General features: G+C 44.5%; 1 protein-coding gene across 6 annotated transcripts in view; it reads left to right on the forward strand.

Annotated features, from left to right (window-relative positions):
• Positions 1-24,226, forward strand: part of RASAL2 (RAS protein activator like 2) — a 284,068-nt gene that overhangs the window by 226,360 nt on the left and 33,482 nt on the right. For all 6 annotated transcript variants that reach the window (XM_073571305.1, XM_073571302.1, XM_073571304.1 and 3 more), the window contains 4 exons: positions 66-178; positions 16,535-16,688; positions 16,800-16,898; positions 18,863-19,417. In XM_073571305.1, coding sequence (XP_073427406.1) covers positions 66-178; positions 16,535-16,688; positions 16,800-16,898; positions 18,863-19,417 — 921 coding nt within the window. The remainder of the gene's footprint in view (positions 1-65; positions 179-16,534; positions 16,689-16,799; positions 16,899-18,862; positions 19,418-24,226) is intronic.

Below are 24,226 nucleotides of genomic sequence, written 5' to 3' on the forward strand. Positions count from 1 at the left end.
GGACAGCACCTATTTCCATCTGCAGATGTGTTCGGCTCTCATCACCTCCCGCTTTCTCCCCGCAGGGCTTCTTCAGCAAGCGTCTAAAAGGCTCAATAAAGAGGACAAAGAGTCAGTCAAAGCTGGACAGAAACACAAGCTTCCGCCTCCCATCCCTGCGGCCGGCGGACAGTGACAGGTAAGATTGGCTGCGCCAATTTGGATGATGTGTTTGGCAATTTTGTGCAGCCCTGGCGTACTGCTGCGGCGTACTCGTGCGACCCAGAACTCTCGTCTCCCATTGCTGAGTGATGTATAGCGCCATAAATCTGGGGCGCAGAGAAGCGGCCAGAGCCTTATTAATTTGCAGCGTTGTGCCCTGGATATAAAATACTTGTGACGAGCATCCCAAGGGACGATGTCTACATGTAAAATATAGCGGAGGAGATTTATAACGTCTTCACAGGACGAAGGTGGGTTTATTGCAGCAATTAGCTGACTAATTGGGCTGAATCTGACCCGGTGGGTTCCCGGTCTGTGTCAGAAGACAATATTGTCGTCTCTTGCACTCTTTTTTTTTTTTTTTCCAACTTGTCTACTTGTTTTAATAGATGTAGGACAATAATAGAATCGTAAAAATACAGTAATTGACTTGGTATTGATCCAGATTTACAGCCTGTGTCTTAGGTCAGGGCTGCATTTTCATCTGCAGGCTTCAGAGCTGAAACCTCCCAGCATTCTTTGCTGACTGTGAAATCAAAAGAGAGAAGTATAATAATTAAATACCCGGCAGTAAATGCATAAACAGCATAGTGCATGAAAATAATATATGGTATTTAGTTAACGTTTTTTAATTAAAAAACAATGCGAAAGCCATCCCACCACTCCACGGTGACCGTAATTGGGACAGTCCTAACCCTAATATTAAAAACCTTACCGTTTGTCAAGTGACGTGCATGTGGATAAGGGCTGAGAGGGACTGAGCCCAACTAGTGGATGCACAGCCGAGGGAGACCACATCCATATAATGCCCAGCTCAAAGGAAAGGCAGGTCACACCTTTATATGCACGTGATGTTAACAGACTGAAAAACACCTAAAGGTATGAACTGGCATATAAACTTGTGTGCATACAGCATGTAAGCGCATGTTCACACTGACCACTGAACAGAAAGAATTAAAGACAGAAATATGATGATTATATGTACAGAGGTAGGTTGTAATGGTGATTTTGCTTTGTGGAGAGCATCCTCTTTGGACCTGGGACTGTATACCAGTCACATAATAAGTTATAGCTATAAAGCGGGGAAATGGCTTCTCCCTCGCTCATATTAGAAATATCTTTGCTCCTGCTGGGAACCAGTTACTTGTTACCTACTTCCTTTTTTCATCCCTAACCACTTATTCCAAGGTCTCGTAGCTGTGCCGGTTCCAGGTTACATAAATTGGCTCTTATCTCCTGGATAGGTCCCTATTGTTGTGCCTGTGCGGGCCCTAATTGTTGTGCCTGTGCGGGCCCTAATCGTTGTGCCTGTGCGGGCCCTAATCGTTGTGCCTGTGCGGGCCCTAGTCGTTGTGCCTGTGCGGGCCCTAGTCGTTGTGCCTGTGCGGGCCCTAGTCGTTGTGCCTGTGCGGGCCCTAGTCGTTGGGCCTGTGCGGGCCCTAGTCGTTGGGCCTGTGCGGGCCCTAGTCGTTGGGCCTGTGCGGGCCCTAGTCGTTGGGCCTGTGCGGGCCCTAGTCGTTGGGCCTGTGCGGGCCCTAGTCGTTGGGCCTGTGCGGGCCCTAGTCGTTGGGCCTGTGCGGGCCCTAGTCGTTGGGCCTGTGCGGGCCCTAGTCGTTGGGCCTGTGCGGGCCCTAGTCGTTGGGCCTGTGCGGGCCCTAGTCGTTGGGCCTGTGCCGGTCCTTGTTGTCGGGCCTATGCAGGTGCAACCAATGGCGCCATCCACCACCACAGCACAATGCATGCTCACCAGTGTGCATGTGCAACCTGCCCACTCCATTAAACTTCTTTCGGTAGATGGAGGTACATGAGGGACAGGGATGCCCAGTACTTGGGATTGTTTGAGTCCCTATTGTCAGATCTACACAAAAGTTAAAAATGTACCTTAAGTGGAATACCCCTTTAAGTACTTAATTGATGTTTGCTTAAAGGTGTGCATGGAACTGGGAGCCAGTGTCCACTAATTATACCCTATTACTCAAAGTCATGCGTTAGTCAATCACACATTACCGGTCCCACAGTTTATATATTACTGAGATAATATGATAACGTATCGCTGTACTTAAAAAAGTCATTTTCCTTAGGTGTGAAGCGTTCGTCCTGGGATCATTTCTTCTACTGATTGGTCACTTAGGGAATCTCTCCATGTATTTTGCAGTACAGTTTGTTAATTGCAACATGAGCGACACACAGAGTTAGAGAAGAGGATCGGAAGAGGATCGGCGATGCCCAATGTGCGTATTATAATGGTTGGTTGTAATAACCTGCAAAATAATTAATGGGTCCCTAAAATTCTCAACATTTGTGCAGTAACCTGAGGAGGGGGAAGTGTCTTGGACTACTAAAGCACAATAAATGTGAGAAGTTGGCAGAAAATGGAGACTGACAATCAGACCAATCGTACTGGAAATGGGGGCACTGAGTTTTTTAATTGAGCATTATGCATTTATTGTGAACTGGAGGGTCGCCTTGAAGATTCATCTTTTCAGAGAAATCTTTCACCAGGTTTTTGCTATGTAGTTTAAGAGCACCACGATGTAGGGGCTGAGAGCCTGATTCTAGTGATGTGTCCCTTACTGGGGTGTGTTTTGCTGTTTCAATACAATCAGTGTCTTATCAGCAGGAGATGATCACTACAGGACTAGGTGTCTCGTACCTCCTGGTCCAGCCACGATCCCAACACTGGCTTTCCTTTGGCGCATTTCTGTCAATAAACGGGGTACAATTAGTGATGTCTGCGGGGTTATAAAAAACTGTGATTGTATCACAACTGCTTTACCCAGTAGACTAAGTGACACATCACCGGAATCAGGGTCTCAGCCCCTGCATCATGCTGTAAAAACCTGCTAACAGGTTCCCTTTGTATTGTAAAATGGATTTCTCCTGTTGGTACTGATATAACAAATATTTGGGAGTGACCATAGACACAGAGGTGTTTTACTATCCGGTGCAGTGATCTGGGGATGATCCAGTTGTTGGAATTCAATGGTCAATAGATCCAGTGATTGGTCACTAATTACTATGAAGATCTTGCCATAGGTAGGTTACATGTATATTTTCCCCAAGCCCATGGAGCCCAAGCACAAAGGTGCAGTGAAAGTTTCCTCTTGGAATATATTCCCACCAGCGAGACGCTGTTTCTCGCCCTTTGTTGCAGAACTTCTCCCCCCCCCCCTCCAGGGCTCGCTGAACGTCTTGCTCTTGGTAGCTTGCCCCCAGCTTTTCTGTTCGTCAAATTCCGCAAATGTTTCCTTTCTTAACACAACTGTGCGATGCATTCATAATCCGGGCTTCATTGTTCCTTGTGTATTCATGCTTAGTAGCAATTGTATCTCCTTGACTATTCTCTAAAGTTAATGTTCCCTTTACAGCTCCAGTTTTGGCATGAAGTCTCTGGCATGAATGTGTTAGCTCATATTCCCATTCATCTTCTCAAAGTAATTTGACTTCTATACGGCGATGCCTGTCAGCTCGTAACGTCTGACTTATTGAATCGAGCTCCCAGAGGCCTTTGCAAATCACTTTTTGTGAGGGTGCTTAAAGGAAATGTGTCATCAGAAAATTGCCTACTGTTAAAATCCTTTTTATGTGAAATGTTTGGATTTTTTTTTCTTAAATACGGATCGTGATCTGAAAAAAATAAATAAATTAGAAATCCTGCAATTTTCACATTGCCCACAAGGGGTATTTTAGACTTCAGGAAATGCACATGCACATTAGCTGCAGTGACCAGGCTCAGACCGTGGCTATTGTATTGATGCAACTAATAAGGGTGTGCAAAAGCCATTGTGAAGGCAGGGGGAGGAGGTGATCTGTGATCACCTGTTGTGATTGGTGGTTCCTGTGTTATTCGCTTTGTATATGTTTTCTGTCCTTGGAATCTTGCCTGTGATGATAGTGAGACTGCTGAAAAGTCATCGCTACAGAAAAGGAAGTAGGAGTCTAAAATAGTCCTAGTAGTCATTGTAATTTTTTTTTTTTTTTTCAGTGCTGAATTCTATATGGAAAAAAATCAAAGAAAAAATCTAAATTACCACAATAACCTGATATAAGCAATAGATAATTATCTGATCATGCATCCCCTTTAATAGGGTAGTTCTCATCTCCCAGGTTTTTTTTTTCTAACCAGTCTACCATTCCCTGCACAGTTGAGTGGCCAAGTACACCGCTGTGATGGGGAACTGTCATGGGATGCATCACTATGTCGCCTTTATTCTCTGGAATGGGTGGGGGATCCAACCTTGCGATATGTCATCACTTTTTCTAAGAGGACCGCCGAGACTTATTATAGGACATGCATTATTTCAGATCGAGCATGTACTATAAGTCTCCCAATGCAAGCTTGGTGGTGTTTCCACCTGTCGAAGGCCAGTCAACCAATTTCTTACATTGCTATGATGAAGGGTAAAAACGGTGAAACAGACGGTCTGCAAATGGAGATTCTGGTTTGGCTTTATTTCACATGTCTTGAAAGGGCCGATACCCACTTATCAGATTGCTACTTGCAGTAGGTGGCGCAATAGCCCCTGTTCATTTCCTGTATGGAGGGGTATGTACTTATTTCAAAGATGGTATTACCTATTGGTAATCTTCATGAGCTTCAGGAATCTGGAGTAATCACATCCAGAAGTATCTAAATGGTCACTTGGAGGGAAGCTTTTAATTCCAGTATCCTATAGTAACATTTGCTCCATCACAGGATCCGTACCATGGCCTCCTCCAATTCTTGTCTAGTAGTAAGAACCATTCTAACCAAGCTAGAGAAGTTAAATAATGTACACCAGTGTTTCTTCTACGTTCCTGAGCCTCCCCTGGGATAGAGTCACCCCACCGTACTTGGTTGTGGTCCCCAGTGATCGGCTGAGATCTTCAGGAGAAGCACGCAGCATGTTTTTAATGCCTCTACAGCGCCATCACTGGGGAAATGGAGCATGACTTCCTGGCTATTGAAACCATTAAAGGGAACCTGTCATATTAGGAAACACTATTTACCTGTAGATATAGGGTCAATCTGCAAGTTACTGGCGTCAGAACCGTGCCTGCCTTACCGGAGCAGCGGCTTCAGGGAGAAAATAAACTTATATCATCATTGCAGCTGCTTGCTGCCAGTCATTGGAGATGCAGTCACCACTCACTACACTGTGAGAGCATTGTAATCACTCCCCAACACTTTGATTGACAGCCCATGCAGCACAACCGTCCGCACACACGCTGCGTTAATAACCTGTAACTACTGGACGGGATCCCTGAGAAGCCTCCTACCAGACTGCATCCACAGCTCTTCTTTTAATTTACTTGTTTGATGGCTAATCAAGAGCAGAGCTGCGGACACCTTCAGGTAAGAGGCGGTTCTTCAGCGATCACAGATTACTGACATGACCGCTAGATTGCGTCCTGTGTATTGATTTGCATTAACGCTAATATATATTGTTCTTTTGGAATGAATTGTTTTCTCTAGAACAATATATTTGATTGCTTGTAGGCTACTCTTCTTTTTCTTTGCGGAGACCACCAAGATTATTAATTATTTTTCCAAGAAAAGGGTATACAAATGATTCCTCGTCCGAGAGGAAGAAAGCTGCCCTCCTAGGTACAATTCATTGGAAGTTTCAATCTTATAAGTCAACGTCCAACTCTTTAATGAGCCATTTTACCAAACCAGTCTCCTTCAAAAAGAAAGAGTCTTTCATTCGTAGACTGCATGTTTCGGCATTTCTGCCCCTCCTCAGTGTGGAGCAAGGTATTGGGTAACGCACTGGGTGAGAGGCCTTTGATGTGTGTCTGGGTGGGTATAGTTTGTCCTTTGGAGACCACCACTCTGCTGTTGGCTCAGGAAATGCTCAGATAGACGTGAGTCTACCTGATGACTGTTCTTGTAGTTCCCGGCAGGTGCGCATTATCGTTATGGCACGGCTTCTACTGGTGGGAAACTCCTTTTATTACACGTCTATTTGGGCCAATATACAGTGGCAGTAGTTGTCTGTGTTTTCAAAATAGCCTAGTAAATAGCTGTGGAATACGTATGTAAGAGATATGGGAGGGCTGCAGTTCGGCCTTTTCTGACAGCTGGGCTGGATTCTTTTCCCCTCCGGACTGCTAAACACGTGGGACGGATTCCTGCAGATTAAGTGAAAGTCATTTTCTGGCATTACCATGTGTGCTGGCTGACCACTGCACTAGCTTTACACTGGCCATCCTGACATGACGGAGCCCTGAAATGGCTTTTACTCTCCGAAGATCCCGGGGCAGCCGCTCCGCCGGCTCATTCTATACCCGGTAAGTTCACCGCTACCTATTAATGCAACGGTAAGGACTTCACGTACCGACTCATACTGTTCGGCTGCTCAATTCTTGGAGGCCATGATTTAATATTAACTATTTCTTGTATTGACATTTTTTGTTCTGGGGGACGCCTATCCTCCAATGACCACTCTTAAAGTGAAAATCTGATTTTCAGCATTTCACATGTTTGCCTGCCTAGGAGTGCACGGTATTGTGTCGACAGTGCATCGCTGTACGTGAACCATCCTACATGTCACCATCAATAACCAGTAGTTGTCAGATCAGTATGTCCGTTCTCCTTTCTTAGTGTGAGCTTTGGGGGTAATATTGGAGGGCAGCTCCCGGGAATTCGGCACCGCTGCTCTCCCAGCTCCTTCAGCAGAATCCATGCGCTATTTACAGCATTTGTGCTCGGTCAGTGGATGTCATGAAGTGCTGACGACCATAATGACTGCTCTCCTCCGTCCATTACACTGACGGCGCAGAATGCCGCTTAAAGGGTTTGTTCGAGAGTGTAAAAGACATTAAACTTGCTACAAGAAAGGTTATAAAATAAGAAAACAAACACTACTCGTGTGTTAAATGCCCGCCGCCCCAGCGCCTATGTCCCACAGGTTTTCTTACTGTCCCGGAGTAATGACGGATGTGTGGTATACCATCAGCCTTGATGCTACCATTAATGGCCTTTTTAAATGCCATCTCAAGATATTCCATGCAATCAAACATTGAATTTTTGCAAGATTTTCAACCCATTGAGAAAAATATTTGCCCCCCCCCCCCATGTATCGCACTAGGTGCTGTGGTGGAGGGGACATAGCTGCTGCAACGCACCCCTTTGTTGTGCTGAGCTTCAGGGTCTCGGGGGCAGATCTACCCCGATCACTTTTTAATGGAATATATTTAATATAAGTCAATATTAAAGGGGTTATCTAGTGCCGCTCACTTTCACGTGAGACTGTCAGGTTGTGTAAGGACACACTCCGACTGTGGGAAATAGAACACCTCGTTGTCATAGTACTCGTACGTTTCCAGGAAGAGTAAGGCTTCGTTCACATGTGCGCTGTAGTCTCCGTTGGCAGGTTCGTGCAGCGTGCCCGGCTGAGCACAATGGGTTGCACAGATTACTGTACTTTATATATTACTCATTTCATGAATAGTAGTTTTCAAAATCAAATTTGCCCAAAACACAAAGTGCCCTGTGCGCGCTATGGCACTTGGCATAATCTGCCTAGTATTTGCATGTGATTTTCTGATGGAGCGTGCCGCTCCGCAGTGTAAATGTGCAAGAAGCAGAAGATTACCATTGCTGCATTATCCTGCCGTTGGCCAGTAACAGCCACTGATCCGTACACTCCGAGCCCAGCGTATGTTATAGTGAAGAGGATGAGGGGAAAGCCATATGGAAAAATGCTTTGTAAAATACATTTTATAAGGCCATTTATGTAAAATAGTGTATTATTTTACTCCTACGGTTGGATGATTGCAGGTGTTGGGATGTTTCCTGTAACCCAGCACCTGCTTTCCTAGTATACTGAATGGTGCTTGTGATCAGGGGAGCGTAATAGCATGGCAAGGCAGCTTTGTCATTTAGGTTTTTGGGATGCGGGAACAGATTTTCTTTTTTTTTTTTTAACTGTGTATTTTATTAACATTTTTAAACAGATACAGAAAAAGTACATGAATGTATAGATATGTCTCACAGGCTTGTTAGCAATAACTGTAAACCAGAAATCAGTATACATATCTTAATATCCACTAATACAACGAAAACAGGGAATATGACAAGACGAACAATACAATACTAGACAGGGAAATATAAGGAGGGGGAGGAAGGAGCGGGGAAGGTGAATATTTCAGGCTTCCATCAAGGCCAAGTTTCACTGTTATTCTTTATTGGCCCAATAAGTGTCCCAGAGTGACCAAACACTTTCAAAAAGATCTACCGTGTCATTTGACAAGGCAGATAGATACTCCATCCTTCTCACATCTTGGATCCGAGAATGGAGATCGGCAAGTGAGGGTGGGTGGGCTAACCTCCAGTTACAGGCAATTAGACACCTGGCGGCTGTGGTCCGGGAACAGATTTTCATGCTCTGTGCACACTGGTCTAAACGTCTGGAAAAGCCTGTGGTGAATATGTCCGGAGCATATATCATTGGTTCCACTTGCACAGCCGGGCCCAAGAGGTAAGGGAACACCATCCACCTCCATAACAAGTGGAATTGTGCAATATGATGAACTATTGGACTGCAAAGGGGCCCATATGATGTTCCTGCAAAGGAGCCCTCTTCTGCCTGTCCACCTGTGGTCCAGTTTATCTATAGGGCTTCATTTAGCCAATGAAGGCCAGAGGTGTCCCATCAATCGCTCAAAACACTTGTCACATGCGTGCTGCTTCTTCACACAGCCATGTATGGCTCTTAAGAGAGTCTACGATCTCATGTGGCGCTGCGCTCCTGCTTCCTGAGCAGGGCTCCTGCTTCCTGAGCAGCGCTCCTGCATCCTGAGCAGCGCTCCTGCATCCTGAGCAGCGCTCCTGCATCCTGAGCAGCGCTCCTGCATCCTGAGCAGCGCTCCTGCATCCTGAGCAGCTCTTCTGCATCCTGAGCAGCGCTCCTGCATCCTGAGTAGGCATCCTGAGTAGGCCTCCTGCTTCCTGAGCAGCGCTCCTGCATCCTGAGCAGCGCTCCTGCATCCTGAGCAGCGCTCCTGCATCCTGAGCAGCTCTCCTGCATCCTGAGCAGCTCTCCTGCATCCTGAGCAGCGCTCCTGCATCCTGAGTAGGCATCCTGAGTAGGCCTCCTGCATCCTGAGCAGCGCTCCTGCATCCTGAGCAGCGCTCCTGCATCCTGAGCAGCGCTCGTTTAACAAGTGTTTTGAGCAATGGGGATAGAAGATATTTTCTGTAATATTTTACTTTCAGGATTTCTGAGGATCACCGCTTGGCCACTGGTATAACTAATACTGAGTAACTATCTCCCAGTTGGGTCTTACAGTCGCGATGTGCCCTGATATAGTTCACTTCGGAGGCGTCCTGTAATACCCACAGAGGAATGCCGCCAGTACAATTATTGGGAAAAAAATGCATTTCCAGTAAAGCTTAAGTAGTAAGAAAGGTTACAGAGAGGAGGTATAATTTTCTGTTTGATTTCTTGATCATGTAATGTGAGCGGCTCGGAGTCCACACACGTCCCCAATAGGTGCGTCTCTCCAAAGCTTTAATGGAAGAACTGAAGGATAAGGTTAATAAGCTGCATTAAACATTAACTGGCACCAGCAGACGGGAACAAAAAAAAAAATCATTTTTGTGACCGTATCAGACCCGATATCCCTTTATCCCTTCGCTTTCAGCCCTATAAATCTTGAGCACTTAAGATGCAACGTCTGCGCGCTGCCACGTCTCCCCAGAGGGTTGGCAGGGAAGACTGGGCATTTAGGTAATTAACAAATGAAAACTAGACAGGGTGAAGCATACAAGAGCCGCAGCATTAATTGCACTTGGGCGTGTAGTCGGGCGCAGGAATAGTATGGCACATCGCTTGCAGTACTCTCGTTGAAGTGTTTTGTCTCGGCATGGCGCGGTTTTAGATTAGCAGTCAGTAAAGCCGAGCTGACGGCTGGCACCGGGAGGATGAGTGCGGTACAGTCGCTGCTATGCGGAATGCCAGTCTCGTCCTGTCTCCTTATCGGCTAATGGATGTAATGCGAGTCATTGCTGTTGATGGGTTTCTGAGGCTCTATTAATGCGGCATTATCCTTTTCTGCTTCATAATCCTAGCAGGCAGATTTCAGTGCAACATGATAAAGTCCTGCAGCTCGCTGAGTGATTGTAAAAGGCTCCCTCCTCTTTAGCCAAGTTCTTAAATGGGTCAAATTCAACAGTGGCACCAAAGTAATTAGCGTCACCCACCCATTTCCCAGATGCTGCTTTATTTTCTAATGGTGTTTACATGAAAACCTGCAGGACAGGAGGCTGAGGTTACCCAAGTATCCAGGGTGGTTCCCACCGAAGTCGTCATATAATTGGGCAATGTGGACGTAATAGTGAGCCAACAGATGGGTTATAAATGCCCAGTTCACTGTTTATAGAATAGGTGATGACTTGTAGAGTATCCTGAGAATCGGGCTGTACACGGAGCAGCAGTCAAACATGTAAAGAGAGATGGTACTGTCATATGGGACCCAAAACTACCAGGGCAGTCATCGGGGCATGAGGTACCCCGTGTGGCTGCATTGGGTTCCATGAAAAAGGGTACATGTCCCTTTCCCATGGTCTGAGTGAGCCTGTGCATGATTTTGCTGGGGGTACAAGTGGTGCTGGGTCTCGATAGGGGAGTCCTCAGGATATATCTCCTTGGACCAAGGTGTTGAGATCCAGTTTGAGGGCAGTATATTGTAATTTTTACCCCAGGTATAGGAAAGTTTAGTTACAGCTCCAGGTTTAACGAGCTTCATAGCAAAATTGGCATAGAAGTAAGGAGTCATTGGTGCAAAGTCACGCATATCTGATCTACAAGTGGGAAACAATGGAAACTGGACCCTCCTGTCATAGTAATGGGGCGGCGTAGAGTGACTATTGCCATGATAGTGCTGGATTTTTATTTTTGAGATGGGGTTAGCTCTGGGAGGTTTGCTTGCTAAATAGACACAGAGGGGCATTTGTCGACCAAGGCTCCCATGTTGAGTATAAATTATTTACCAATCGGTAGATATATACAGTGGGGAAAAAAAGTATTTAGTCAGTCAGCAATAGTGCAAGTTCCACCACTTAAAAAGATGAGAGGCGTCTGTAATTTACATCATAGGTAGACCTCAACTATGGGAGACAAACTGAGAAAAAAAAATCCAGAAAATCACATTGTCTGGTTTTTTTTCATTTTATTTGCATATTATGGTGGAAAATAAGTATTTGGTCAGAAACAAAATTTCATCTCAATACTTTGTGATATATCCTTTGTTGGCAATGACAGAGGTCAAACGTTTTCTGTAAGTCTTCACAAGGTTGCCACACACTGTTGTTGGTATGTTGGCCCATTCCTCCATGCAGATCTCCTCTAGAGCAGTGATGTTTTTGGCTTTTCGCTTGGCAACACGGACTTTCAACTCCCTCCAAAGGTTTTCTATAGGGTTGAGATCTGGAGACTGGCTAGGCCACTCCAGGACCTTGAAATGCTTCTTACGAAGCCACTCCTTCGTTGCCCTGGCGGTGTGCTTTGGATCATTGTCATGTTGAAAGACCCAGCCACGTTTCATATTCAATGCCCTTGCTGATGGAAGGAGGTTTGCACTCAAAATCTCACGATACATGACCCCATTCATTCTTTCATGTACCCGGATCAGTCGTCCTGGCCCCTTTGCAGAGAAACAGCCCCAAAGCATGATGTTTCCACCACCATGCTTTACAGTAGGTATGGTGTTTGATGGATGCAACTCAGTATTCTTTTTCCTCCAAACACGACAAGTTGTGTTTCTACCAAACAGTTCCAGTTTGGTTTCATCAGACCATAGGACATTCTCCCAAAACTCCTCTGGATCATCCAAATGCTCTCTAGCAAACTTCAGACGGGCCCGGACATGTACAGGCTTAAGCAGTGGGACACGTCTGGCACTGCAGGATCTGAGTCCATGGTGGCGTAGTGTGTTACTTATGGTAGGCCTTGTTACATTGGTCCCAGCTCTCTGCAGTTCATTCACTAGGTCCCCCCGCGTGGTTCTGGGATTTTTGCTCACCGTTCTTGTGATCATTCTGACCCCACGGGGTGGGATTTTGCGTGGAGCACCAGATCGAGGGAGATTATCAGTGGTCTTGTATGTCTTCCATTTTCTAATTATTGCTCCCACAGTTGATTTCTTCACTCCAAGCTGGTTGGCTATTGCAGATTCAGTCTTCCCAGCCTGGTGCAGGGCTACAATTTTGTTTCTGGTGTCCTTTGACAGCTCTTTGGTCTTCACCATAGTGGAGTTTGGAGTCAGACTGTTTGAGGGTGTGCACAGGTGTCTTTTTATACTGATAACAAGTTTAAACAGGTGCCATTACTACAGGTAATGAGTGGAGGAAAGAGGAGACTCTTAAAGAAGAAGTTACAGGTCTGTGAGAGCCAGAAATCTTGATTGCTTGTTTCTGACCAAATACTTATTTTCCACCATAATATGCAAATAAAATGAAAAAAAAACAGACAATGTGATTTTCTGGATTTTTTTTTCTCAGTTTGTCTCCCATAGTTGAGGTCTACCTATGATGTAAATTACCTACGCCTCTCATCTTTTTAAGTGGTGGAACTTGCACTATTGCTGACTGACTAAATACTTTTTTTCCCCACTGTATATATTTTTTATTTTTTTACTAGATGCCCCCTCCTTTGACTGGGCTATTCCGTACAGCATGATGGAGGTGCACCAGCCGAACGGAGGCAGATAGGGTAGTTTTTGGGCCTCCGTTGGGTAAATGGGGATATGATAAGCTCTCAGCATATAGGCAAACACTGCAGAGTAAACCAGCCTTATGGGAGCAGGTGATGTAGCTGACCCCAGAGCTGACATTGAGGAACTGAGTCCGATACTTGGCCTCAACTACCGGTTGAAGCAGAATATTCTGCCTAATATAAAGGGGAGGTGAAGAGATGACCGATGCTCTCAGGGGTCACTGGTTTGGTATTCTTGTCTGGAGAGCTACCACATAATTATTTTGTTTTTTCCATTGGTCTGTTGCAACTGACTTTTTAGCCTAAGGCTCATTGAGACGTCCGTGCACATCTGTCCAAATTCGGACCGCTAATGCACCTACTGGCTGCGGCTCTCCCGACCCGAGAATAAAAGCTTCACTCACTTCTATGAGGCTGTTGGGAGAGTTGCAGGCAATCCATACATTGCAGTCTGATCTCGGACTGACTTGCACGGATGTCTGAATGAGCCCTAAAAAGGAGTACAATGACGGCTTGCACATAGGCTGTATTCCACCAATGACTTCACATTTCCGGAATCTGACAGCAACTTAATGGCGGTGTCTTCCAATACCGGGCACTAACCATTGGGCTCATGTTGCTTGTTGTGAGCCTAGCAGACACAGATTGATAGTGTGTGAAGGCTGATTTTCTAGGACCCCCTCCCCGCCTCCGTGGCTCGTGCAGTTTACTGTAATCCTGCTTCCCTGGGATTATCCGTGTGTGTACAGGGGCAGCAGAACACTGCTCAGTTTTCCAGTAATACGGGAAGAGCTCTGTAATTTATTCTCCCTGCATCGCGCACTTGACTTCAGTCAGTTTGATCTCTCGTTACTAAGGGTTAAGCATTAGGGTGTGTGCACACACTGCGGATTCTGCTGCAGTTCCGCAGCGGACTTGGTCACTGCGGGTCCACAGCAGTTTTTGCTGCGGTGTACAGTACCATTATTCCCTGTGGGAATACAAAACCGCAGTGCAGACGGTGCGGATTTTTCCGCGGTTTTGAAACCGCAGAAAGAATTGACATGTCAATTCTTTCTGCGGATTCCGCTGCGGTTTGCCATCTCCTCCACTGAGGAGATAAAAAACCACAGGTCAAAACCTCAGAGCAATCCGCAGGTAAAACCGCAGGTCTTTTGACCTGCAGATTTACCTGCGGATTTTACAAAATCCGCGCGGCCAAATCCGCACCCCAATCCGCAGCGTGTGCACGTAGCCTTAGGCATTTGGATTTTTTTTTTCTTTTTACCCTTTTCTTCCCACTGGGATCAGCTTGTCCTTAGGTAGTGGTACCCGATGCACATTGCTTCGGATGTGAGAATCAACGTTATGTGCTTGTGCCCACTCATTAGCTGGGAATTTGTGCTACAGATTTGTGGCCCCTCTGCCGCCTCGTCTTTTTACGGTCCCCTGTCTCATATTTTTCACTCTCTTGACACGAGTTAGGGGTTAGTCGGAAATTTAGCAGATGTCTGTAAAGGCTGGAAGGTGATGGTTTCTCCCATAGGAGATTCTTCCAGGAGGTTTGACGCATTGAATGTCGCTGATCTGTTCCCTCTTGGGACCACTGCGCTCGGTTTAAAGATCCCCCCCCCACCTCTTCCTTTCCTTTTTTTTTTCCCATATTGGCTGCCTCCTGCTCCAGTTGGGTTTATGCAAGGGAAGCTGCTTGGAAAGGTCACCTTTGCAATGTTTACAGAGCATGCTCTCTGAGCCAACCCGGCTGCAGCTTCTGCCTGCTCCTCGCCTGCAAGCGGTAATCTGCTTATAGGTGCATCGTCATAGCAACAGGCCCAGAGTGCAGCAGCCCGGGCACACCGGGACCGCGTCTGTGCTACCTGAGGGGCGGGATGCTGACGGTGGAGGAGGAGGGGGAAGGATGCAGTAAGCCAGCTATTTGAAGCCAGATTTCATTTCACTGGCAGCCAATTTGGTCCTTGACTCCGGAATTATCGGAATTCAGCATTTTCTTTAATGTTAAGAGATTTGCAAAGACATCTCTAACCAGATAATAGGCCCGACTTGGCAATCGGACATCATCCCTCCTGGCAGATGTAATTTCCTGGCGTTGGCATGTGACCCTCGACCTTTTGTGCAAAGGAACGAAGATGGGCGAGACTCAATGACATGAATCCTAGCGATGATTTGGGCATGCACAGCTAGGTGGCTCTATAATTGCTTCATGTAAGTCATTTTTTAATTTTTTTGTTTTTGGATCACAACCTGCACAACTTTCACTGTACTAATGCATCCGTAGTCGACGGGTATTTAAAAATTCATCTGTGCTATTTGTAGAAGGATTCTGCGTTCCATAGCGGCGGAGCTTGGCTTGTTACCATGGAAGAACCCGACGTAAAAGCGGTTAAAAAGTCATAACTTTATTATGTAACTGGAAGATAAGTGTGAGGAAGAGGAAGATCTGAAGGCCGAATAGCTTTTCTATCGGTGGGGAATATTCCAGCTGAGACACAGATTTTATGCATTTTTTGTGTCCCTGAGGGCTATGAGAATAATTGCCATTTTTTACTCTTTCGTTTAGGCCTCATTCACACGTTCGATCTTTCCACGTATGAAATCCGACCCGATTATTCTGATCAGAGTGTGGTCCGAGAGTCACCCGATTTTATCGTACATGTAGAAATTATAGTAATATATTTATTAAGGTTGAAGGGAGACTTTAAGTCCATCTAGTTCAACCCATATCCTATCCTAACTTGCCCTAACATGTTGATCCAGAGGAAGGCAAAAAAAAACCCATGTGGCAAACAGTAGGCTTCACATTGGGGAAAAAAATTCCTTCCTGACTCCACACACGGCAATCAGACTAACTCCCTGGATCAACGCAATATTAAGGAAACTAGTGTATATACCCTGTAATATTATACTTTTCAAGAAAGGCATCCAGACAAGGTCATTAATAAATATGTTATAAACAAGAAAAGGTTTCTTCGCTTTCTCCATTCTTGCAATTCATGGTAGCAATCATTCTTCAACTTGGCATAGATAAGGGAATTGTGTTAAGAAAAATGTGTGTGGAAATATTTGGGAGGTTTTTTTTTTGTTTTTTTTTTAACAATCTGTTTCCCATTGGAAAAATGGTTCTTGAATTCTAACACCTGTCTCAAAGGATGATGGGGCATATGTTATTGGGCCCATGGGGAGACCGGGCCCAACTATTACTGTTTATGTAAAGCTGTGCAACCCATTAGTTAATTGGCCCAAGGATTATGGAGAAGGATTTAGGGAAAAAATTAACATTGGGCACTTTTAGTCTGGAGTCCTCCCACTGTCCTGTGTATGACCCTGTAAAGAACCATTTGTCTCGGTGGAGCCTGGTGGAGAGGACCAGATTGGCACAGGGAGGCCAGAAAATGCTCCCTGGGGAAAAGGCAAGTAAGTTAGGAGGAAAGTTGTCTTTCTGATGCCACCGATTGGAGATAGCTACCTCATAAGTCAACGACCACCCCTTGTCACTCATTATTGCAGAGTATGGCACTGGTTAGAGGTCTTTAATGGAGATCTTTTCAAGAACATATTGGTAAAAACAGGACTTGCATAAGTGTTCTATCATGATGTCCAGCCACCATGCTAACGCGGCTGTCTTCTCCATGTAGAACGCGTGGGTTACCCAAACTGAAAGAATCCCGTTCTCACGAGTCCTTGCTGAGTCCTGGAAGCGCAGTGGAAGCTTTGGATCTGGGGTCAGAAGATAAAATTTTGGTAAAGCCATTACACAGCAGCATTCTGGGACAGGACTTCTGTTTTGAGGTAAAATAAATATGTATTATTAGGAGACACACAGAGTGATTAACTTCAGTCTTTTTTGTGACCTTTGGTTTCTTTCTTTCTGTGTTTTTCTCCCCATTGTACGTCTACCAGGTAACTTACTCCAGCGGTAGTAAATGCTTCAGCTGCTCCTCCGCTGCCGAAAGAGATAAGTGGATGGAAAACCTACGACGAACAGTCCAGCCAAACAAGGTAAGCGTAAAGGAAAATGAGATGGCTGTGGAAAGTCTCCCTTCTTCCATAGCTGGATTAAGTGCATCTTCAGGAATAGACAGGGCTTTTTTCCCACTTAACGCTATATAGTAAATAAGTTTATAAGACGCATTTAGAGGTTTCTTTGGGTTTTGATGTCTTAAGGGGTTTCCCCAAAATATTGTATTGTTAGCGAGTCACAAAATTGGGCTCTCAATGGTTGACCCTGAGTGATCCTGAGAACCACAGGATTGGGAATTTTCAAGAGGCATTTCTTAAATGGAGTAGTGGAGGTGCACCTGCTCGACCTTCTCTACATTCATTACCAATCATTCTGATGGAGATACTCCGCATTCTCCAGCAGTCCCAGACAATTAATGGACCAGAGGCTGACCAAGTGCACCTCCACTTTACTTATCACTGGACTCGGCAAAATGCCATTTTTGGAGGTTCCAGAGCATCATTTTGAGTATTACTTAAGGTCCCAGCCGTTCAGACCTCTAGCAATGACCTTTTATCCCGTATTCTGTGCGCAAGGCAGGATAATTTGCAATTTTGGCAGTCTCTCCTTTTAATGCCTATTCATACTACCATTTCACAACTTTATTTTTGCATCCATAGAAGTCTCATCCCGATCATTGGTCTCGTAATCTGAACTAATAACATCATAGGCAAATCCAATCCTATTAGTTCACGAGACTGGTCATAGAGTCAGACAGGACCTCACAGGAAAACTACAGATGTGATAATACCAGGGCTGTGGAGTCGGTAAGCCAAACCTGCGACTCCGACTCCTCAATTTCCCTTACACCGACTCCGACTCCACGACTCCGACTCCCACACATATTGCTTATATTTAAGTGAAAAATTTATTGTAGTACAATGTGAACCTCAGACATTTAATCATTTTTATGATCCAATAATCAAGATATTTAGATAGAACAGAATATATTTTGGTGTACTACCCGGTTTTCATTCTTTTTGGTACAGATACGATATGGATAGACAGATATGGATATATAGATAGAGCAGATTTCTAATCTGTTTTTGCTATTGAAAACATTATCTATGAGCTCAAAAACCTTTCAAGTGATGCAGTTTTTTAAAAAGATGATCAACTTTTGCAGCTGAAAAACGTATCCTCAAAAAAAACAGGAAAAACGCTGTGTGTGAATGTAGCCCTAGATCAGGAATAGAACAGCCATTTATAGGACATTTCATAACTTTCCCAAACTCCTATGAAAAATTATTCAGCACATCCTGCATTGAACTACTGTACCCAATTTATTATATATTTTAGGAGTCGGAGTCGGTCCATTTTATACCGACTCCGACTCCACCAAAATGAGCTCCGACTCCACGACTCCGACCTCACAGCCCTGGATAATACACAATCTATAATATGGTGGGAATCGGCCCATATTGAGCTATCACTTTCATGGTACATGATTATGAATTTTCAGTCTTTTGTATTTTACTTTATTGCACTTTGGACTTCTCATATAAACAACCTGAATTATACAATATTACTTGAAATTCACATTACAGTGCTAGGGGCTTGAAAGAATATCCTTTTGTAGACCCCCTATTTGTACTATGACTTATGTATAGTGGGGGTGTGCCATCATTAATGCTTCCTTGTGGGTCCACCAGTTTAAATGTTTGAGGAGCCACTATAAAGTTGGATGGCAAATGTCCAATTTTTGTTGCACTGCGAACTATTATTTTTTTTGCACACAGGTCATGTCATATCAATAACCCAAAAATATCAAACCCCATAAAATGGATTAGTTCCGTTATGTCAGATCCCGGGCTGACCGATTAGCCAGTTAGAATCCTGGATTTGGGCTGGGACAAGATGGCATTTGCTTGACGTAAAGGCAGTGGAAAAATGGAAATAGGCTCTTGCACTTGTAGAAAAAAAATTACAAACCAAATGTTCTAATCTCCTATCGCACCTCTAGGACAATTGCCGTCGGGCAGAAAATGTCTTGCGCCTGTGGATCATCGAGGCCAAGGACTTGGCCCCTAAAAAGAAGTATTTTTGTGAGCTTTGTCTGGACGATACGCTGTTTGCACGCACCACAAGCAAAACCAAGGCAGACAATATCTTTTGGGGAGAGCACTTTGAGTTTTATGGTTTGCCCCCTCTCCACAATATCACCGTGCACATCTACAAGGACGTAGAGAAGAAAAAGAAGAAGGATAAGAACAATTATGTGGGGTTAGTGAACATTCCTATGGCCAGTGTGACTGGCAGACAGTTTGTAGAGAAGTGGTACCCTGTAAGCACACCCACCATAAACAAAGGCAAAACCGTGGGACCTTCTATCCGGATCAAGTCCCGATATCAGACGATCACCATTCTGCCTATGGAGCAGTACAAGGAGTTTGCAGAGTTTATTACCGTGAACTATACAATGCTTTGTTCTGTGCTGGAGCCAGTGATCAGCGTCCGCAACAAGGAGGAGATGGCTTGTGCCCTGGTGCACATCCTGCAGAGTACAGGAAGGGCCAAGGTAAGAATCCTTCTATCACAGTGGTCCCAAACCTGCAGAAGTAAACTCGCCTCATACCCTGACAGCCACTGTGAGGCCATGCATTCATTTGTGGGTTTGCAGTGACTGAAAAAAATACAAGCGTTAATCAAAAATATTTTCAGGACCCTAGTCCAACGTTCACGCCGTACTCTGTGGCAGTCAGGTCGGGGTCCTGCAAACTTCCTCTTCCTGCACATGAAAACCGGCATCCTGCCTTCCTTTTCTTACTACGTGCCCACCGCGACATCATGATCTGGTCATGAGGCTAGATGTGACATCATGACAACTGTTGCACTGTAACGTCGTGGGGGCCTAGAGTAATCAGGAGCGGTTCCCTGGATGCCAGCATTTCCATGTGTGCCGAGGAAGTTCGCAGGACCGTGGTCTGGTTACCACAGTGGACAGGGCTGCATCCTCCAAATCTTTTTGCTCTGAAAGGCACGGGTCCAACTTTGGTAGTAAATGTTTTTATGACTTTTGATCTGTTTAAATGTTTTTTTCTTAGATTTACTTTTTTGTTTCATTATCTCGAAGCAATGACCCTTTGCATAAAATAAGAAATTGATTCTTGTACATTACTAAGAGACAGATATTCTGTTCCACGGAGTCAGGATAGGAAGTGAAATGTGTTTTTATACTTAAAGGGATTATCAGATGTGTTTCTCAGGCAGTCCCCTCTTGTACTCCTAATGTAGAGTTTGGTGCAAGTCCCACCGGGCCGAAGAAGATCCAGAAAGTAGGACAGGAAGCTGCCATACTAAATCAGTGCGGATTTTATTTTAGCTCCAGCCTCGACGTTTCAGACCTCAAGGGTTCTTTATCAAACTGCATGGAGAAAGTGTGGTTGGATCGTAGCCATTTATGTGAGTTCCAAAGGCAATGACGGTCCCTTTACACTTTTGCTGTGACCCTCCAGGGCTGAAACATTGCTTGTTTTTCTTGTGACGGGGGAGCAACAATAAAACCTGCACTGATTTAGTGGATCACAACTTTTTGGCTGCCCTAATTCCTAGCTTTGTGCACTTTAGGGAATTTTGCACTGTAACAACTATGGAATAAGAGAAATTTTTCACAAGAGCTCAGACACGCAGGTTGTACATGGATGTTTCTCCTCCGGCATGTTTCCGTGCTCATGGGACCACGTGAAGGATGTTTTTGTTGCATTTTTTTATTATTCTTATTATACTAGAGCTACACGTAGACATCGGTAACACAGTCATATGTGGTGTTGTTTTCCATTGTCTCCTGTAGAGAATACTTCGGCTATATGTATGTGATGCATCCAGTCTGGGACATTGTGGTCCTCACATCTTCCATCAAATCACAAAAGCAAAAATTGCATAAAAACCGCAACATTCAGCTCTGAGGGTCTTCAGCGCTATTCTAGTTTCTGTTTCTTCTGTATGTGTTGGTCACATATCCCATAATGTCTAGAAATCGATCCAGAAATCTTTTCTTTTCTAAAAGGTCTTTGTCCGGCATTTTTGGGTGTATGGTATAAAATAGTGGAGTAAACATTCTTCACTTATTCTGTCGCCTATTTCTCCATTTCTACTTCTCTTGTGGTCCCCACCAGTCCTGCAGCGATGGCGTCACGTGTATCCTTCACATCTCCATTGCAGCCAATCACTGACCTCCGTGGTTATGCTGCCATATATACGACAGTGAGGACAGCAATTGACTTCATCGGTCAATGTAGGACCGTCGGAGACTGCTAGAATGGCGGAGAATTAAATTGGTGGATAATGCTTATTTTATACAATTTCCTGCCCGTAGCCTGTAAAATCCTGAACAACCCTTTTAATTTTCAGATTGTTACATTCCATAAATGATATGGCTGGAGCATTGTCCCTTCTCTAAGGCTCCTGATCTTTAGGAATTGTAGATATCAAACCCGAGATGATCAGCTGATCACCAGGCCACTTTAGTTTGAGGCTATCTTCTGGAGACCACCCCATTTTATGGCAAAATAATCAATAGAACTTGTGATTAGAGTTGTGCAAAAAAATTTGTATGATCATAGTCCAGTGGCCACGTCAGTAGCCCAGGGCCACCAGAAGCTCCTTCTACCAGCCGGCATCCCTGGCGCCTCTTCTGATTAGCAGATGAATGCATGACATTATTATTATTTATATAGCACCATTGGTTCCATGGTGCTGTACATGAGAAGGGGTTACATACAGATTACAGATGTCACTTATAGTAAACTAACAATCACAGATTGATACAGAGAGGAGAGGACCCTGCCCTTTTGGGCTTACATGCTACAGGATGGTGGGGAAGGAGACAGTAGGTTGGGGGGTTGCAGCAGCTCCAGTGTTGGTGAGGCGGTAGCTCCAGTAGTGGTGAGGAGGCAGCGGGGTCATTGTAGGCTGTAGGCTTTCCTGAAGAGGTGGGTTTTCAGGTTCCGTCTGAAGGATCTGAATGTGGTTGATAGTCGGACGTGTTGGGGCAAAGAATTCCAGAGGATGGGGGATATTCGGGAGAAGTCTTGGAGGTGGTTGGGTGAGGAGCGAATAAGTGTGGAGGAGAGAAGAAGGTCTTGGGAGGACCAGAGATTACGTGAGGGACGGTACCGGGAGATTAGTTCAGAGTCATCGCACCAGAACGATGAGTACAAGGATGTTCTGAGGGTTGTGCTCCGGTGTCTACCAACTACCCACATGGCCACTGGATCAGGGTCATGCAAATCTTTTTTTTTTTTGCTCAACTCTAACTCGGAGTAATAGGCGTGTCATTTGCCCGTCACCGCCATGAGTGCTGTAATACAATTCCTATCATCTGCAGACAGTGGTTGGCGTTTGTAAGCGCTTCTTAAAGTTTGCCGCCATGAGGTTGGGAATGTATTAAAGACTTTATTACTGTAGATCGTTCTTCAGTTGAATGAAAGTTTCCCATGGCCAGATATATGTAACGCCTCCCCAGATAAATGATGCTTTTTGTGGTGTTTAAGAGACAGAGACCTAACGCTTTGAGTCGGGCAGACAGTAACGCACGGGATGAATTGCAGTCCTGGGAAGGGTTTGTATTGATGTCCGTATATCAGATCTATTAAGTTCCAGCACAATAACCAGTGAAGATTTCAGCTTGGAGCATTTCTCACGATCTTTATTTGCCCGACTCTCCAGTGACACACAGAAATGCCACAAGTTTTATTAAAACAACCTCCTTTAACGATTGGTCTGTTGGCCACGTAGCCAGGCTCCTGCTAGATTGCTAATATCAGCGAGGACATTTTATAGGCTTTGTAAAGGCACCGTCCTCTAATGCTTTTATGTAATAGGCATAGGTGATTTCCCAATTACAAAGCTTTATAAATAACCTTCATGCCCATAGCAACACCTAATTGGGAAAGCACATTAACTACCATGGGATGTGAAGTACGTGTGCGCTGTCGTAACTGGGTGACGGGAGGCAGTGGATACAAATTTCACAAAAAGATACCAGTACAGTGTCACAAAGGGTTAAGAAATAGACATATTTCAGATAGTTGGAAGCCCTTGTGGTAAGGGAAATGCCACTTTGACACATTTTGCAATGTTCATGGTTATTACCTATCCTTAAAGGAGACCTATCACTAGGTCAAAAGTGGCCAGGTTTTGCTCTAATTTTATTCCCGCTGCTCCCTTGAGTTACCTTTTTTTTTTTTTTCTCAAATCTGTCATACGGTTCCATAGATGATGATCTTTTTATTTAGTTTATTTTTATTGTCTTTCCTAAGGAGGCGTGGCTCGTGGGAGCCTCTAGGGGCGTGTCTTCTGCATTGTTAATTTGAGCCACGCCTCCTCTGTAAAGGCTATTTCAAATTAACACTAAATTAAATAAAGGAGCCCATATTTCTGGAACTGTATGGCGGATTTAAAAAATGTAAAAAAAAATTGGTATATTCAGGGGAGGAGCCGGGATTAAAATTAGGGCAAAAAGTGGCCACTTTTGGTCTTCTTTAAACCTGTGTTTCAATAATCACAGGGTCTTTTTCAATCCCCCTTCAACTCTCAACCATTTTTGAGAAACTTTGTCTCCTCCAGGTGATAAATGCTCAGTAGCGATTACAAATGGCCACTAGTCCATCAGCTGTAATTTGTTTAGATCTTACACTTTATCACTATAATAATACCTCTTAATATTCATACCTATATTCTGCCACATTGCAGCAAAAAAATGTTGTAGGGGTTTGCTTGGATTAGAAGAACCTGGCGGAACTACTTTAAAAGATTAACACCAATAATATTAACGTTCAGCGCTATTCACTTTAAGGGAGCCCAGCTGCAATACCACACCCAACCTGTGAATAGGAGCGGCGCTGTTTTTGGAAGAAAAAGCCCCTTTACATAATCTATCAATGGGTTGAACAAGAGAAGATTTAAGAAAAAAAATGCAGGCTGCACTATTGTAGCCACTCTCGCTTCATAATGTGCCAATAAAACACCATATCCAATGAAGTAGCCAGTCATTATGCCTTAGCCTGCTGTACAACTTTTTTGTTTTTCCAGTTTAATTTTAAAATATAAATGCCATACAAGTGAGGAGCCATGAAGGCTTTTCTTTAGATAGATAGATAGATAGATAGATAGATAGATAGATAGATATATAGATATATATATATATATATATATATATATATATCTATCTATCTAATTCTGCTGGCTTTGATACACATGCACATTATCTTGGATGATCATTGTTGGTAGAAGACACATGTTGTATGCAGCTCCTCTTCCTTTTATGATTATTGATTGGTAATACAAGCGTGCATCCTATAATGTCTGTTGTCCATTAAGAGTTCCG

Source organism: Dendrobates tinctorius, unplaced genomic scaffold, assembly GCF_039654945.1.
Source record: "Dendrobates tinctorius isolate UK_male_01 unplaced genomic scaffold, ASM3965494v1 ptg000029l, whole genome shotgun sequence".
Classification (NCBI taxonomy): domain Eukaryota; kingdom Metazoa; phylum Chordata; class Amphibia; order Anura; family Dendrobatidae; genus Dendrobates; species Dendrobates tinctorius.